This window comes from Panthera pardus, unplaced genomic scaffold, assembly GCF_024362965.1.
Source record: "Panthera pardus isolate Hobbes unplaced genomic scaffold, ASM2436296v1 HiC_scaffold_10, whole genome shotgun sequence".
Taxonomy (NCBI): domain Eukaryota; kingdom Metazoa; phylum Chordata; class Mammalia; order Carnivora; family Felidae; genus Panthera; species Panthera pardus.
This window is the reverse complement of record NW_026526655.1, coordinates 8,411,789-8,430,269: the sequence shown is the minus strand read 5'-3', so window position 1 is coordinate 8,430,269 and position 18,481 is coordinate 8,411,789. Positions and strand designations below refer to the sequence as shown.

General features: G+C 46.5%; 1 protein-coding gene across 6 annotated transcripts in view; it reads left to right on the top strand.

Moving 5' to 3' along the window:
• ARMC9 (armadillo repeat containing 9) overlaps positions 1-18,481 on the top strand; it is a 152,377-nt gene that overhangs the window by 101,727 nt on the left and 32,169 nt on the right. For all 6 annotated transcript variants that reach the window (XM_019445604.2, XM_019445605.2, XM_019445603.2 and 3 more), the window contains one exon: positions 16,819-16,923. In XM_019445604.2, coding sequence (XP_019301149.2) covers positions 16,819-16,923 — 105 coding nt within the window. The remainder of the gene's footprint in view (positions 1-16,818; positions 16,924-18,481) is intronic.

Here is an 18,481-nt window from a genome sequence, read left to right as displayed (position 1 = left end):
TCTAGATACAAGTCCTTTTTCTGATACATGATTTACAAATATTTTCTCCCAACACGTGGCTTGTCTTTTCATTTTATTTTATTAAGTTTTTTATTTTAATTCCAGTATTGTTAACATACAGTGTTCTGTCAAGACTGGTGTCCTGTCTTTTCTTTTTATCTTAATGAAGTTGAATTTATGTTTTTTTGGGTTTTTTTTTTTTTTTTTATGGTCTGTGCTTTTATGGTTGCATCTAGGGCCTCTGCCCCACCCAGAGTTTATCAACCTTGGTACTATTGACATAGGGAGAGGTAGCTTTGTTGTGGAGACTGTCCTGTGTTATATGGGACATTTCACAGCATCCCTGGCCTCCACCCCTCGGATGCCAGTGTTAACGACCCCACTCCAGAGTTATGACAACCAAGAATGTTTCCAGACATTGCTAAATGTCCCCTGGGAGGGAACAAGATCACACCTAGGTGAAAACCACTGGCCTAAACCAACACTGCAAAGATTTTCTCCTGTGTTTCCCTCTAAGAGTTTTGTAACTTTAGCTCGTACATTTAGACCCAGGACCGTTCTTGGTTCATTGTTATGTTTGGTGTGAGGTAAAGATCTAAATTTCTCTTTTTGCCCATGAGTACTCAGTTGGCCCAGTACCATTTGTTGAAAAGACTATGCTTTGACCCATTGAATTACTTTGTCAAAATTGTACCTCTGTAAAAAAGAATTGATTGGCATAAATGTAAGCATTTATTTCTGGACTCCCGTTTCTGTTGGCTTGATGTATATGTCTGTCTCTGTTGCTGGTACCACATGATTTTAGTTGCTGGGGCTTTATAGTAGGTTTTGAAATATGAGTTCTCCAACTTTGTTCATTTTCAAAAAAAACTTTTAAATAAATTTGTTTTGTTTAGTGTTCATTCATATTTCATGTAATTATCTAATTGGGTTTAATCCTGCTATCTGCAGTTTTCTATTTATGTCACCCTTTTATTCCTCTGTTCTCACTTTCTTTACATGCATTGCCTTTTTTTTTTTTAATTTTTTTTAATGTTTTTATTTATTTTTGAGACAGAGAGAGACAGAGCATGAGCGGGGAAGGGGCAGAGAGAGAGGGAGACACAGAATCTGAAGCAGGCTCCAGGCTCTGAGCCGTCAGCACAGAGCCCGACGCGGGGCTTGAACTCACAGACTATGAGATCATGACCTGAGATGAAGTCGGCCACTTAACCAACTGAGCCACCCAGGCGCCCCTGCATTGCCTTTTATACTAAACAAATATTTGGGGGGCACCTGGGTGGCTCTGTTGAGCGTCTGACTTTGGCTCAGGTCATGATCTCATGGTTCGTGGGTTCCAGCCCCGCGTCAGACTCTGTGCTGACGGCTCAGAGCCTCGAGCCTGCTTCGGATTCCGGGTCTCCCCTCTCTCTGCCCCTCCCCTGGTCATGCTCTGTCTCTCTCACTCTCAAGAATAAATAAACATTAAAAAAAAATGTTTTTAAACAGGTATTTCTTAGTATACCATTTTAATGACTCTCTTGGCTTTTTGGCTGTATTTGCCTTTTTCCTTTTAAGTTGGTTCTAGGAATTGCGGTGTGCCTATGTTACTTACCACAGTTGACTTCTGGTCAATACCGATCTGTTTCTGGTAAAAGAGGAGAATTTCGCACTAGTATGGCCCCATTTCTGTTCCTCTTTTGTGCTCTGTGGCCATATATACTACATCTATATTTATTATTGGCCCTGTGTTGTAACTGTTCGCTTTAAATAGTCACACGTCTTTGAAAGAAATACGGGGAAGGAATGTATCTGTGTCTCCACCCGCATGTTTACCATTTCCAGAGCTCTTCATTTCTTCCTGTGTGAAGTGACCATCTCACGTTAGCTCCCTTTCGCCGGAAGCCCTGCCTTTAGCGTTTCTGGTAATTCAGGCCTGTGGACGACAAGTTCTCTGTTTTTTAATATCTGGAATTGTCTTTCTGCCACCTTCATCTTTGAAGGCCCATTTCCCCGGATATAGATCTCTTGGCCAACAGGCTTTTCTCCGTCACTTGGAATATGCCAGCGCTTTGTCTTCCGACTTCCAGTGTCGCTGAGGAAAAGCCAGCTGCTTTTTCATCTTGTCACTTTTCATCGTTTCCCGCCACCTGATGAGTTCTTTTTTCCCCTGTTCCTTGAGATTTTGTTTCTAGTTTTGGCTCCCAGCAATTTGATTGTGATGTGTCTAGGTGTGCTTTTCCTTGTACGTATCCTTGTTCGGGTCCACTGAGCTTCTTGGGTCCATAAATCATTGCCTTCCGCCAAATTTGGGGAGTGTTCAGCCATTGTTTATTCAAGTATTTTTTCTGCCCCTTTCTCTCCTTTTAGAAATCCGATTACACATACAATGGAATATGTGATATTATCGGACAGATCCCTGAGGCTCTCTTCATTTTTCTTCAGTGTCTTTTCTCTCTATTCTTTGAGCCAGATAGTTCTGTTGGTCCGTCTTCCAGTTAAGGGATTTTTCTGCCATCTCCTATCTGATGCTGAGCCCATCCACTGCGTTTTTCATTTCAGTTACTGTATTTTCAGTTCTAGAATTCTATTTGGTCCATTCCCCAGTCAAGATTCTCTGGGTTTTTTCACTCAGCTTCAGTATATTTGCCTTTTTACTCTTGGGCATGTTTTTCTTTGATTCTTTAAACATTTTCATGATAGCTGCTTTAGAGTCCTTGTCCTCAGAGTCCGACATCTGAGCCTACTCAAAGTTAGTTCTGTCGGCTACTTTATTCGTCCTGAGAACTGGCCACACTTTTCTCTCTCTTCACCACGTCTAGTAATGCCCTTGGCTGAAAACGAGACATTCTAGGTAATATGTGCTGGTGATTGCAGGTTATGCTTTGTTCTCCTGAGTATTGTTGTCTTGCTTGTTTTAGTAAACAGTTAACCTGCCTGGTCTCTGGCTGTGCAATCTCTCTGCCCGGTGGTCTGCAACCAGTGGCCTCTCCGTGTATTATGTCCCCACTCTGGAGGGCTCCCTGCGTAGTCTGTCGGCCAGGCAGAGATGATGTTTATGCGCCTGAAGTCAGGAGGATTTCCGCCTGCTGCCACTTGAACTATGTATAGGTTGAGGGACACATTTAAAAGCACAGAGAATTTGTAAGTTCACCCAAGCTTTTAATTTTCACTGCCCCCCTGCCCCTGGGGCTTTCTGCCTGTGTTTGTAGTTTAGCAGTGAGTCAGAGATGCACGGAGATTTTATTATCTCAGTCTTTCTGCAGCTTCCTTGCTTCGAGATATCCCCCCTTAGCTTCTTGGCTGCTCTGTTACTTGTTACTGAGTCCACACCTTCAGCTGGTAAAGCTGTGGGTTTTCACTGCCTGAAATAGATGGGAACTCCCCAGGCCAGTGGACCATAGATGCGCCTTTCTCGCCGGGCTGCAGGAGTGCCTCCCCGGGGAGCAAACACTTCTCGGGTTGCTGCCTGCCACTGGTCATCTTCCAGAGTTCTGAAATGAGGCCTTTTAATAAATCTGTCACATTTTGCACTTGGTTTCTGTAGAGGGGAGTTGCCTGGCCTACTAGCTCCTATTACCAGATGCCGTCAGGCACTGTTGTGGGCCCTGGGGATACAGCAGTAAGCAAAATAGATACTCTGTCGGGAGAAAGCAGACCTTCAACAGATGAGCAGCCAGAACTATGATATGTCGCATGACAGTGCCTTGAAGAACAGTCAAGTGGAAGGGCACCAGGGAGCAAGCCCCATGACCGTAGGGACAGCAGAGGTCAAGGTCCTGAGATAGAAGCGTACTTGGGTGTTCTAGGAACCAGGAGAAACGGAGAGGGAATAAGCTTTGGAGCAGAGAAGATAGCAGTGGTCCGATCACCACAGGCTTTGAGAAGGACATAAGCTTAATTTATTCTGAGAGGAAGGAAGCTGTTAGAAGATATTTTGTGAGAAGTCCCATTATCACTCCTCTTGCATTAAGTGCAAAGAGTGCCCATTTACTGCTTCAAAGTGAGAAATAAAACTGCCGAGTGAATTCAGTAAGTCATTGATGGGGCTCGACTTTCGTGCACCTGGACTCAGCTTGGAGGCACTGAGTTCTGGGCCGAGGAGGCATTCTGGCTTAAAAAATCATCACCCGTCTTGGAACCGGGGACCCTTGTTGGGTCCTGACTCCGCCACGTACGAGAGTCGGCTTCTCTAAGTGGGCCAGTTGCTGGCTGTCCTAAACAAGAGCTGCGCTCAAGCCAGGGTCTAACCCGTGTGACACATAGTCGGTAAGACGGTCTCCGTCGTATGTGAGCGCTGACAAACCGTGAGGGTAGCAAACCGCCTGCTTGTCCAGGCACCCAGACTCTTCGAACTGCGAGGTGACCTGTGATTGCTCCTTTTCACTCATACTCTGTCATCATCTTCCAGAAACTGTAGCTCATCGTTCTGAAAGTCACTTTCATCTTCCTGTTCATTTCCTCTTCTCCACATCCTTGCTTAAACCTCATCCCTGTGCACTGCTGATTGCTCAGCCCCATCTCTTTGCTTCCCAGCCTGCATGTGGCCGCCAGACCATCTTCCTACAGCAGGGCTTGGGGCATGCAGGGACACGAGCACTTGATTTCAAATCGGGGAACGTTTTAATCTTTCCAGAAAGTACAGAAAATAATATAACAGACAGCTGTGGCTCTATCCCTTCATCCGGCCCCACCCCCACCCCGCCCTCCCTTTCTCCCAAGAATCAATCACTGGCCTGAAGTTGGCGTATACAATTCCACGGAGGATTCTGTGCTTTTATAATATTGTTCTGTTTCCGTAAACAAATACACCGTTGTTTCACGGGTTTTAATTTCACGTAAATGGCTTGGTACTCTATGAATCATTTACCAACTTGCTTTTTCCACGTAATGTTGTGTGTTAAGAGATTTATCCGTCCCAATACGTGCTGCCCTGGCTCATCGATTTAACTGCTGCATGGCATTCCATTGGATGCTTTTATCCATTCTTTTCTGAGAGACAGCACGTTGTTCCTGTGTTTCCCACAGTGCAGCAAGGAGCTTCTTCACACATGCCAATGCTTCTCTGAAGCACGCACCTGGGCCTCGGCTTGCTGCGTCACAGGGTGTAAGAGTCTCACCTTCACCAGACCCCACCACACTGCTCTCCAGAATGGCTGAACCCATTTACACGTTTACATGCTCCCTTTTAAAAAATACTTCTGGGGGCGCCTGGCCGGCTTGGTCAGTGGAGCATGTGACTCTTGATCTCTGGGTTGTAAGTTTGAGCCCCATGTTGAGTATAAAGATGATCTTAAAAAAATAAAATCTTGGGGCACCTGGGTGGCCCAGTTGGTTAAGTGTCTGACTCTTAATATTGGCTCAGGTCATGATCTCATGGTTCGTGGGTTCAAGCCCTGCTGTCAGCGTGGAACCTGCTTGGGATTGTCTGTCTCCCCCCTCTCTCTGTGCCTCTCCCACACATGCACACTGTGCTGTCTCTCTCTCTCTCTCTCTCTCTCTCTCTCTCTCTCTCTCTCTCTCCCCCTCTCTCTCTCAATAAATAAACTTAAAAAAATTAATAAAATCTTAAAAAAAAAAACCATTTCTATGTTCCCCATTACCTAATAAAATGCTAACAGTGGCATTCAAAGCCCTCCTCAATGAGACCCCAGTCTGCCTTTATCTTTTCTTTCACTACTAGGTTTATTTCTTCACCTATAAAAATAAGGATAAATCGTCATTATGGAACTGTTGTGAGATTAATGAGTTAATCTGTGGCACATAATGGACACACACGAAACTGATAGTGTCCTTTTCTTCTTTTCTGTCCAGACAGAATTCTCGTGTTCCTCCTTCTGGAGCTATGCAGAGTAAATCTAATCCAGAAAAGCCGGGGGGCGGAAGGTGCGGGGCGGGGGGGGGGGGGGTTGTTAAAGCCAAGGCTAGGACACCATCTTGCTCCCTGATAGATAGCTCTTGGCAGGTCACTTTATTGTTGCAGCTCACTGGGGTCTTGGGTCAGATTCTTGTCTCGTGTCATTGTGCTACCCATATTCCTCATTGCAAGTCCAAGGTGACAGGGAACTGGCAGGGCCAGGCACAGAAGCCTCTCCGTACTCCCCCAGACACCCTAGGAAATGACAGATGCTTACTGACTATGGGACAGCGACTGGCTAAATCTGAATAAGAAGGAAGTGGTTCAAGAATCAGACTGCCTGGGTTTGAGTCCTGCCCCACCACTTACCAGCTGTGTGGCCTTGGGCAAGTTGGTTAACCTCTCTAGGCTTGGGGCACCTGGGCGTCTCAGTCGGGTTATGATCTCTCTCTCAGCTTATCTCACAGCTCATTGTCCTTATCTATAAAGTAGGAATATAAATGCCCACTTCATCAGGTGGTTGCAAGGATCCAATGACATAATCCCAGCAAGACGCTAGCACAGACTCGATGCGTGTTAGCTGGTTTTAACATTAACATCGTAATCCAGAGGCAGGCTGGATTGGAGCGGTCCGGAATCTTCCAGGGCAGGGGCTCCTCACATGTAGCCCGGCCAGAGCTAGGACTGAGGCCACTGAACGGGTGGCCAGGTGGAGCTGGGGGTGGAGAGCAAGGAGGAGAGAAGTTGGGCACCCTCGGTGGGTAGACAGGGGAAGGAGCCTGTTGCCAGTGCAGACTTCCAGTAACAGCGGGCCTGGGAGGTTTTTCCTGAAAAACGGAATGAGTTCAGATTCCTACCTTGCCCTCTGTTCCCACCCCACCCTGGGCACTTGAGAAACACTGACGGAGTCTTACTTTTCAGATCTCCTTCGTCTAGATTCTACGAGGACTTTGAGGTTCATCTAAATGTTCAGAACATGTGTGGTCTCTTGAATAATAGTTTTTCCTTACGACATTCTTGCTGACACATGAGAAAATATCTTCATTATGTCAGGGGCGTGGTTTTCACTTCTGGGGTGGGGGTTTCTTGTTGCCGAGCCCTACCCCTGCTCACTCCCATTCGGGGGCACACCCAGGCTTGGTCCCAGGGTCTGTTGCTCCCCTGAGCCCCCCACCTCCTGAGCATACTCATGGAACCCCTGTTCAGAAGGAACTACGATTCGGGTTGCCCGAGTCCACTTGTCTGTATAAGGCATGGTCTCTGGACCCTGCTGTGCTGTCGGCTCCTGTCTTTGACTTCCAGGCCTGCGAAGCCTCCAAGTCTCTTCCGATGCTGTGTGCTACGTATTGTAATAAGCTCCCTTTTCACAGAGCAGCTATGCCCCCTTCTCCGTATATCTTGCTATTTTCACTTAGACTTCAGAGGAAGTTTAAGCAAGCAACTTGAGCAGCTAAAGCCATGGATTAAAAGAATCAGGGAGGGGCACCTGGTGGCTCAGTGGGTTGAGCATCCGATTCTTGGTTTCGGCTCAGGTCATGATCTCGCTGTTTGGGAGATCAAGCTCCACATTGGGCTCTGTGCTAACAATGCAGAGCCTGCTTGGGATTCTTTCTGTCTGTTCCCCCCCTCCCTCTCTCAAAATAAATAAACTTTAAACTTCAAAATATATATATATATATATATATATATATATATATATATATATATATATATATATATATGTATATGTATATATATGAATCAGGAAAGTAAAAGGTATTGGGTTTTCTCTGGTTTCTATCATGTGGTTACTTGTGAACTGAGCTGGTGGTTAGACCAGCTGTCAGCACCCCGGGATGCCTTCATTCTGTGAATGAGGAAGTTGCTTCTCGAACAACTTCTCAACATCACGATGAGTCCTCCAGGATCCAAGGCCCACCTGCATCCGCAGTCCCGGGCACACACTCAGAGCTGCAGAAATGGGAAGGATCCATGGCGCTGGGGAAAATATGTTCATTATACTGCCCGCCAGCTCACCTCGATCCACCCTTTCTCTCCCACGTGGAGTGATTTTCCCTTATTTTCACAAAGAATGAGATTTGCAATTCAGTGTTCTGAGAAGGTGTCTCAAATTTAAACTGCTGGTAGAAGTCTTGTAATTATTTCAAGTGGAAAACACACTTGATACTTTCACTTGTCATACGTGAAACCACTTGAATACATTCTGCTCTCCGCATTATATCTGGAAGAATCTGAGTTTTCAAATGCGTTTAGTGGTCCACCTTAGTTTTGTTTTCAGGCCAGTTGCTCAGAATCTGGTTTGTCTGGAGTATTATGTATCTAAAGCCTCCAGTTAAGAATCTGGTAGTGTCATAAGATCACCAAGCTGCTACGGGGAAGCTTCGTATTAGAACATCTAAATTCATCTCAGCTCAAGTGCCTTTTTTATGAGGCATTCTTCATTTCTGGAAGTAATCAGTTATCCCTGATCTGCACCTTGAGTAATCTGATGCATTCCGCTCAGGTACATAAAGACCAGTAATTTTAGTAAAATTCCTCCCAACAATGGTATTTAAAACCCATCCCAATGAGGCATCTATTCTTGAAGCATTTCCTTATCCATCAGCTCCTTGCTTCACAAAGTAGATTTCAAAATCTGTTTAATTTGGAATTCACAAGCAGCTGGGAAAAGTTAGCAGTGTGGCTGGTGCTGTTTTCACAGGGTGCCTTCCGGCCCCGGGGCGCCGCCACGCTCAGCCCCTCGCACCGGATCGCGGAGAATAAAATTCTTCCCATCTACACTGGGGGAAGCTAATGGAAAGGAGTCGCTTCCCTCCCCGGTAGACCACATACGCTCTAATTATCACGGAACGTCTCCCGGGTTTGTCCGTTGCAGAAAGTGCTTAGACATCCTCAGTGGTTTCAATCTGCTTGGCACCCACTGAGAAAGTAGAGCAAGGGCCCCGCTATCAGCAAAGCATCGTTTCTGGTAGGCTCTCTGCTTACATTTCCCACCGCATCTAGCGCTTTCTTTCCTCTGCCTCCCCAAATCTCCCTCTGCACATAGTTTCCCAAGTGCTGCCACAAACGGATTGAATAGCACTGAATTAAGCTCTTGCTTCTCTTTGTTAACTTGCATTTTCCAACCCAACTGGTGCAGCTCATTTTACGTGCGCTCTTTACATTTCAGAAGTCCTAACGTGCCTCTGCTTCCTTTTCACTGATGGTAGTGTTTCTTAGGAAAACCACGGCTGTTACTTGTCTCTATCTGTACAGTACATGGCTTTTCAAAACCGGAGAACTTAAGAAATGTCCTCAGTCTGTAAGTCGTGATTTTCAAGGAGGCGGCCAGATGATCTCATCTGACGAATGGAGAAACTGAGACACGCCGACAAGAATCATGTCTTTACGAATTCACAGCCTCAGTATGCTTTCTTAACCAAGAACTATCAATTTAGTCATGACTCCCATGTCCGTTTTCCTGCCTTTGTGCATTTTACCCTAACCTAATATTCTTGGTGCTTCCCTACCACGTGCACCAGAGGAAACAAATTCTCCAGGCCGACTCTGGAGCCCAGGTTCTCTCTCTGGCCCCGCACTCACGTATCACACTGTGGTTCGAGTTAACTTCCATTGAACGGTTTTATATATTAGAGACCAAATACAGAAATTGCCCTGTGTTTCTAGAGATTGGGGAGGGCCTATCAGTTGTCAATGAATTTAACTATAAAGTAGTTGTGATGAAAAAAAAATAATAACCCAGCTTCAACTTGTTTTAACTAAAAAAAGAAAATTGAATACATATTTCAATGACTCTCTTTTTTTTTTTTAAGTTTTTAAAATTTATTTTTGACAGAGACAGTGTGCAAGCATGAGCTGAGGAGGGGCAGAGAGAGAGGGAGACACAGAATCTGAAGCAGGCTCCAGACTCCAGGCTCCATGCTGTCGGCACAGAGCCTGACGCAGGGCTCGAACTCATGAACTGTGAGATCATGACCTGGGCCGAAGTCGGACGCTCCACTGACTGAGCCACCCAGGCGCCCTTCAGTGACTCTCTTACTAGCAAGTTTAACTTGTGCTGAGAGTGTGTGTGCTTGTGTGTGTGTGTGTGTGTGTGTGCGCGCGCGCACAGGTTGATTTGCAAGGGAGTGTCTTACATAGGTACTTGTCCAGGGGAAAGAAACACCCTTGCTTGCACGGGCTGAGGTTAGCCATCCACCACTGATTTTTCATCGAAATGGAATGTGGACGTTTGTGTTGTTTCCTAACGTTTCATATTCCGCCCTGGCAGGGGAGCGGTGTATCACCCGTACCTCCGTGAAACTGTGATTCATATGACCTCTTCCAGCCAGTGCCTGCAAGGCTTCGGTCCCTGGAAACGGGATGAAATACTACTCCACTGCCCGGAGCTCCCTGCCACTCGACCCTGACCACAGGGCCATTTTCCTGAAATAATCCTGTAATGTACACACTGTTCGATCGCTAAGATGTTGGCATTTTAGTAAACCAAACTCTAAGCCACGGCGGCACTGTAACTCTCACCTCGCTGTCCCAGAGCTGACCTCGGGCAGGGCCTCACAGATAACATTTCCTTTAAGGACGCCGAGTGAAATTTCAGGATAGTGGGTGTACTAGCGCTGGGCCGAGGTGCCGACTCAGGCAAGGCAGCGGGAGGAGAAGGCAGTTGCCCCGTGGAGAGGAGTCGGGACTGGGGGTGAGGTTGCTCTCGAAGGTGGTGGTTCTAGGGAGGACAGGAGTGCACTTTCTGTTTGGGATTAGACGGGACAGGAAGGAGAAGGATGGGACCGAGGGCTCCGGAATGCCGCTGCGCCCTGCCCTTCGCTCTCTGCCCCGTTGAGCTCCCTTTCAGCCGGGCGTGGGGACCCTCGGGCCTCAGAAGACCCGGGCAATCCAGCCTCAGCTTCCTCAGAAACAGGCTTCTCTGCAGGGCCCCAGGGGGCGGAGTCCCAAAGATCTGGGCAGAAAGGGGCTTCCCCCAGCTTAAAGTCGAGACTCCTGGCCTCCAGGCCAGCCTGTCACTGCGGACTGGTCACTTCTCTCAGGCTCAGGGTCCACACTAGACAAAATAGGTGTAGTAAAAGTAATCCAGACGGAGTCACTGTGAGAGCTTCAGATGTAAAGTGCCATGGAAATAAATGCAAGGTGGGTTCTTCAATGGTGCTGCAGTACGAGGGCATCACAGAGATGCTGTCGTATGTAAGCTGGTGGGGGAGTGTCTGCTCAGCTGCCCAGGCCACGAGTAAGACAATGCTGATTGTTAGAGAAGGCTCTGTGCCTTTGGGGACCACCTAGAATAAGTCAAACCCCCTTTTCTTAAGACAGCCTGCCCTAGGTGATGTTATCTAGTGATGGCAGATGGCCCTGTCCATCTGTGTGCTAAAGAGAACTGAGAGAGATGGCCTGTCCCCCCAGCAACAGCCCTGCCTGGAGGCTGCCCTCACGGGAAGGTGAGCCCTTAGATCCCTTGACACCTGACTCAGATAAATCAAATTCACAAGAGACCAGGGCACCCAGAATGACCAGATACTGGTCTGAAAATAAGGACCGGGCCACACATGTTTGCAGGATGGAGCTCTTCCTTCTTGTTGGCAAGTTCAGAGGAGCCAAATTACAGGTTGTTGAGTGGGCAAGGAATCAGGGGAAGGATTGATTAGAGATGATCTCAGGGACTGTTGTCACCAGGCCTGGGGCATCCCTACGCCCCAAGGCTGGACCAACACTCGACTGCCAGCTTCCTCAGGGTCCCAACCTCCCTTTTCTCACTTCCATGGCCACCCAGCCCCCTTCATAGACACATTCCTTCCTTAGTCCCTGCCAGGTGAAGGTCTGGTCTGTTTTGGGTTGATCTCATTGCTGGTCCCCCCACTACCCAGTTCCATCCAGTGGTAACATCTGGCAAAACCATAGTATATCACCACAGCCAGGATTTTACCACTGAGACACTCAAGAGCCAGAGGATCTCCATGACCACCAAAGTCCCTTTTACAGCCACCCCTACTTCCCTCCCACCCCCTGTCCTCCATGCCCCCTGGCAACCAGTAATCTGTTCTCCAGTTCCACAGTTTTGTCATTTCAAGAATGTCACATAGACGGAATCATATAGTTTATAACCACGAGGACTGGTTTGTTTCACACGACGCAGCTCACTGGAGAGTCATCCAGGTTTGTGTGTGTCAGTAATTCCTGGTGTGGGTGTGCTGCGGTTTGTCTCATCGTCCTCCTATGGGGACATCTGTCATTCTCTGTTTTGAGTTATTACAAGAAAGCTGTTACACGCATTCATGTAGAGTATTGTATGACCATGAGTTTCCCTTTCTCTGGGATAAATGCCCGAGAGTATAGTTGCTTGGTCGCATGTAGTTGTGTGTTTAGCTTTTAAAGAGACTGCCAAATCTTCCCAGAGTGGCTGGACAAGTTTGTGTTCCCACCAGCAGTTTATGAGGGATCCAGTTTCTCTGCATCCTCTCCAGCATTTCTTTTTTTTTTTTTTTTTTTTAATACATTTATTTATTTCGAGAGAGAAAGAGAGCAGGGGAGGGGCGGAGAGAGGGAGAGAGAATCCCAAGCAGGCTCCACGCTCTTAGTGCAGAGCCAGAAGCGGAGATCCAACCCATAAACCATGAGATCATGACCTGAGCCGAAATTAAGAGTCAGAAGCTTAACCAACTGAGCCGCCCAGGCGCCCCCTCACCGGCATTTCTCATGTTAGCCATTCTGACAGATGAAGAGTGCCATCTCATTGCGGTTTTAATTTACGTTTTCCTGATGCCTAACGATGTTGAATATTTGTAGGTGCTTATCTGCCACCCATAGATCCTCTTTGGTCTCTTCATGTCTTTTGCCCATTTTCTAATTGGATTGTTTGGGTTTTTTCTGTTGAGTGTTGGGAGTTTCTGGTATGTTCTATAATCAGATACTAGTCCTTTATCAGATATGTGGTTTCCAAATCTCTTCTCCCAGTCTGTAGCTTTTTATTCTCTTCGCAGGGTCTTGCAGCAAAAGATTTTTAATTTTCAATTAAACCCGGTTGATCAAATGTTTCCTTTTATGGAATGTGCTTTTTGTTGTCAGGTACCAGAACTCTTTGCCTCATGGATCTTTAAGCTTCCTTCTATTTTTTTTCTAACAGTTGGATAGTATTACATTTAAGTCCATGATCCATTTTAAAATAATTTTTAGATAAGTCACGAGAGTTCGATTGAGGTCCATTTTTTTCCTATGCGTGTCTAGTTGTTCCAGCGCTATTTATTGGAAAGGCAGTCCTTCCTCCATTGAACTGCTTTTACACCTTTGTCAAAAACCAGTTGGGCAGGGGTGCCCGGGTGGCTCAGTCAGTTAAGCGCCTGACTCTTGATTTTTGGCTCAGGCTGTGATCTCATGGTTCGTGAGTTTGAGCCCTGCCTCCGGCTCTGCGGAGCCTGCTGGAGATTCTCTGTCTCCCTCTCTCCCTGCCCCTCTCCTGTTCGCGCTCTCTCTCTCAAAAATAAATAAATAAATATTTTTTAAAAATCGGTTGAACATGTTTGTGTACATCTGTTTTGAGGTTCTGTATTCTGCTCTGTTGATCTCTATGTCTGTCCCTCTACCGCATAGTCTTGAAACCTGTACCTATAGAAGTCTTGACACTGGGTATACTGATTCTTCCCACCTTATTCTTATTTTTCAAAATTTTCTTAGCTGTTCTAGTCCCTTTGCCCTTTCCATATAAATTAGAATAATTTTGCATATATCTGCAGAAAAATCCTTCTGGGATTTTGATAGAAATTACAGTAAATTTATGTACCAATTTGGACAGAACTAACAACTATGTTGAGTCTTTCAGTTCGTGAACAAGGTAGGTCTTTCCATTTATTTAGATTTTCAGTTTCTTTCATTAGCACTTTATAATTCTCAGCCTACAAGTCCTATACATGTTTTGCTGGATTTACACCTAAGAATTTTTATTTTTTGTGAATTATAAATGATACTGTATCTTTAATTTCAGTGTTTTAAGTTCATCACTAGTATATAGAAATTGATTTTCATATATTTATCTTGTATTCTGTGACCTTGCTGAACTCACTTATTAGTTCTAGGATTTTTGAGGGGTTGATTCCTTGGGATTTTCTACATAGACAATCATGGCATCTCCAAATAGAGATAGTTCTTTTTTTTTTTTTTTTAATGTTCATTTATTTATTTTGAGAGAGAGTGAGTGAGCAGGGGAGGGGCAAATAGAGGCAGTTCTGTTTCTTCCTCTCTGATCTATATGCTTTTTATTTCCTTTTTTTTTTTTCTTGCCTTATTGCTCTGGCTAGAACTTCTAGCACTAGGAATGAATAAGAATGAATAGAAGCAGAAATCTTTGCCTTGTCCCCAGTCTTAAGGGGGAAAGCCTCCAGTCTTTGATCATTAAGTGTAATGTCAGCTCTACATTATTTATCGAGTACTCCTCTTTTCCTATTTTTCTGAGAATTTTTGTCATGTTGAGTTTTTTCATGCCTTTTTTCCATCCATTACTATGACCATATGATTTTTTTCTTCACAAACCCCTCAATATTATGGATTACAATGTTTAAATTTTAAATACTGAACCGGACTCGCACTGCTGGAACAAACTGCACTTGGTCATGACGTATAATTCTTTTAACATAATTGATCTGTTGCTCCATTCTGTTTGTTAAGATTTTGCTGAGGATTTTTTTTACCTTTCTCTTAGCTTGGTTGTTAAGGATTTTTGCATTTTTATTCATGAAGGACTTTCGTTTGTACTTTTCTTTTTATGGTACTGTCTTTCTCTGGCTTTGGTAACACAAAACCTTCATGAAATGAAATAAGAAGTATTCCTTCCTGTTTTGTTTTCTTGAAAACATATAGAATTGGTGGTATTTTTTTAAAAGTTTGATAGATTTCTCCAGTGAGACCACGTAGGCCTAGAGATTTCTTTCAGGGGAATTTTTAAACTATGAAGGAATTTCCTTAGTAGTAATAGGACTTTTCAAGTTATCTTAAAATTATATCAAAATTTCATATTGAGAGGCTTGTGATAGTTTGTGTTTTTATCTGCGTTGTCAACCCCATGTGTGCAGAATTACTCATAGTGATCCCTCATCCTTTTGATATCTCCCGGATCTGTAGTAATATCTTCTGTTTCATTCCTGACATTGGTCAGGATAATTTTATTAATCTTTTCCAAGAACCAGCTTTTTTCTTTGACTCATTTTCTCCCTTGTTATTCTCTCTTCCTTTTCACTGATATCTGTTCTTTATATTATTTTCTTCCTTGTGCTTGCTTTGGGTTTATTTTATTCTTTTTCTATGTTCTTGAGACTTCCTAATTTTTCATTTGTCTCAAGAACGTAATTGCTCATTGAAGCACTTTTGTGACAACTGCTTTAAAATCTATGTCAGATCATTCTAGTCGCATCTCCGTTACCTTGATGTTGGCATCGATTGATCGTCTCTTTTTGTTCAGTTTGAGAGAGCTTCCTGGTTCCCGGTATGATGAGTGATTTTTTATTTAAGCCCAGATATTTTGAGGATTATAAGACTTTTGATCTAATTGAAACCTTCTGTTTTAGCTGGCTGCTTCTGATACTGCTCTGGCGGTGGGGGGGGGGGGGTGCGGGGGGGGGGGGGGTGGCGGTGAGTCTCCTCCTCATTGCCGCCAGGTGTGAATAGAAGACCAGGATTTACACTCAGCCTCTGTTGACACCCAGGGGTGGTAGGGGATGGGAGGAGACTCCTTGTTACTGCAAGACAGGGGTGGGAGTTCCGGATCCCTACTCAGCCTCGACTAGTATCTCTCTAACTGGAACAGGAAGGAGTGCCTCATTAGTGCTGCCCACAGAGCCTCCCCTGGCACCACAGAAACATGTGGGCCGTGGTAAAAGCATGAATCTCCACCGGGCCTCCTCCGACGGCATCAGAGCAGGGAGAGGGGGTATCTCGTCACTGTCGGCTGGAAGGCTGGGCCCTCCACGTGGTCTCCACTCTCTCCTGGGGATGGGGGAACCTCATTACTGCCCAGGAGGGATGAAATTCCCCCTCCCTACTCGTCTCACCCCAGCTGAGGATGTGGGGGTGCCCGATGACAGCCCAGTGAGGGTAGAAGCCTGGACTCCCGAAGGCCCTGGCAGGTGTGGTTGGGACGGGGCCACAATATTTTCTGCGGTGTTTGGTTATTTTCTAAAACTTCTGTCATTGCTAGGCCCTCCCTTTCCCGGTCCTTCAGCTAGAGGATCAGGCTCTGGGGAGACTTTTTTTGTCTTCGCCACTCAAACGTTGCTGGGCTGCTGGCTTCTTCAGCTCCCGAGTGTGGAATCTGTAAGGAACCAAGGAACCCCAGGGAACTCAGCACCTTTCACTCCTTGTGTCTTTGGGGACCCAGCCAGTCTGCCTCCTTCTCTCTGTCTTTCAGGGTCTCTTGTGTTTATTTTATATTTAACGTCCAGTGTTTTGAGGCCGTACTTGGTGGGAGGAATAGGGAAAAGTATATCCACTCCATCTTCCCAAAAGCAAAACAGCTCTTCTCTTTTTGATGAGTCTTCTTACTTATTGACTGTAAACTGCTTGAGAACAACAAGCCTATAACGTACAGTTGCTGAAGGCCTGTGCATGTGAAGGTGCTTCATAGTTCTTGGTGGACTGGCCTGGCTATTCGTATGGCCCCTTGACCTCCCAGAGAAATTCTGAGAGCTGTGACTGAGGGAGACTATTAAGTGTCTCATTGAACCTCTTCACACCTGTGGCCGTGGAGGTGTCCATAGGTGCCCAGCTTCCGAAAGAGGCGGGCTGGTATTTTCCCTTTTGGCTTCATGGTTCAGGTTATGAGCAGAGGACAGACTGCCCCTGAAGCCGTTTGAAATGCAAACCCACCAGTTGCTGTGGTTGGGCAGATGCCTTCTCATTCCGTTGGCAGGTGCCCACTTGGGGACCCAGCTGTCTGGGAATGTGCAGCAGGGGGATCCAGAGCACTGACCCCCGTGTGTCCTTTGAAACAGGAGGACCATGACACTATGGAAGCTGATCTGGACAAAGACGAGCTGATCCAGCCCCAGCTTGGAGAGCTCTCAGGCGAGAAGCTTCTGACCACGGAGTACTTGGGAGTAAGTACCACATGAGGGGGTGGGGGAGAAGTAGAAAGGAGAGATGGGCCATTGATGCGTTTAGCCTTTGCAATGACACATGACTGCGTGGTTTGGTCGATACTCCGATACTACGATACTATGTTTATGAGAGTGTTGGCCAATCTGCTTCCAGCAGCCCTGAAGAGCACTGTGGCCCTAGCTACCTGTCACAGATAGAGCTGTCGGTGAACAGAAAAGAGATCAGGATATAACACGAGGGCACATGTCAGGAGCCTTCCTAACATCCAAAGGTGTGCCCGCCTCAGTAGTAATCACCCACCTGTCCAGCTTCTTAATTTTCATGTGCCTTATCTAGTAGAAGGGAAGACTGGCGGGTTTGCAAGTCATCGGCACACCGGTGATGGCTGAAACCATCAGAGCGGGCGAAGAGATGCCTAACGAAGCAAAGGGTGGAGAGAGAGAGAGAGAAAGTGAGGGGCTGAGGACAGAGGGGCAGACCAGCAGGTCAGGAGTGGGAGCAAGAAGCGGGGCCTCTGAGAAGGACAGAAAGTGACCGGAGAGGCTTGAGGAGAACCAGGATAATGTAGCGCCACGGGAATCGGAACGGAGGAGTGTTTCAGGATGGATTGAGTGGCCAGTCCGGGCATCCAAGAGGCCTGTGGAGTCACACATCTGAGATGGGGCCATCATCTGAGCTCAGAGAACTCCCCGCTGACTCCGATGCCCATCCAGCTCTAGGAGCCCCTGGTTACCACCCGCCAGCTAAACAGGGGAGGGCGTGAGGAGGGAGCTGCCGATTGGCCAGGAGAGGATGGCAGTGTCGGGGGCCCGCCCGCAGGTGTCTCACGAAACCTTGATCAGAAAGCACATCAATGAACAGGTGGAATGTTGGAGTGTGAGGTTTCTGAAGGGAGGAACAAGAGATGGGGGCCTGTCCGCTCTCCTGGGACAGACAGGAGAGCACACAGGAGTGAAGGCCATTGGCATTAAAAGGAGCTCCTGGAATTTTGAAGCTGGTGTTTGACTGGGTCAGTCCTGTGGACTCTGACATCTCGCATTGCTGGAGCAGAAGGCCAGGAGCCAGTCTTTCAACAATCCTTGAACAACTTGCTCAACAAACAAGTCAGGGACAGTGACTTGAGAAGGAAAAGAATGTGCGTGCAGGTGGCATGACCTTGTAGGAGTAGACAGAAGCAGAAAGTGCCTTCCCATCACTGCCCCCATCCTGGCCCTCCTCATCTCACCCTGGGTACTGTTCTCCCTGGACACCTGCCCCAGTTTTCCTCACCTGTCAAGGAATTTCCGGGGCCCCAGGCTGGAGTACAGAATCTGCTGGTGGAACTCGACGTTAGAGGACAGCCAGAAGCCCATCTGTGGGAGCTTTGTAGGCAAGGGTTTTGGATTTTCTCCCAGCCTGAGCTGGGAGAGTACTGGAGCAGGGGAGTGACTCAGTTTGACTTGTTTTAATGTATGAACTTGTATTTTCATTCTGGTTGCATGATGGAAAATGGACTATAGGGGGCAGGAGTGAAGGGAGATGACCCAAAGAGGCTCTGCCGGGGTTCCACCCTTACCC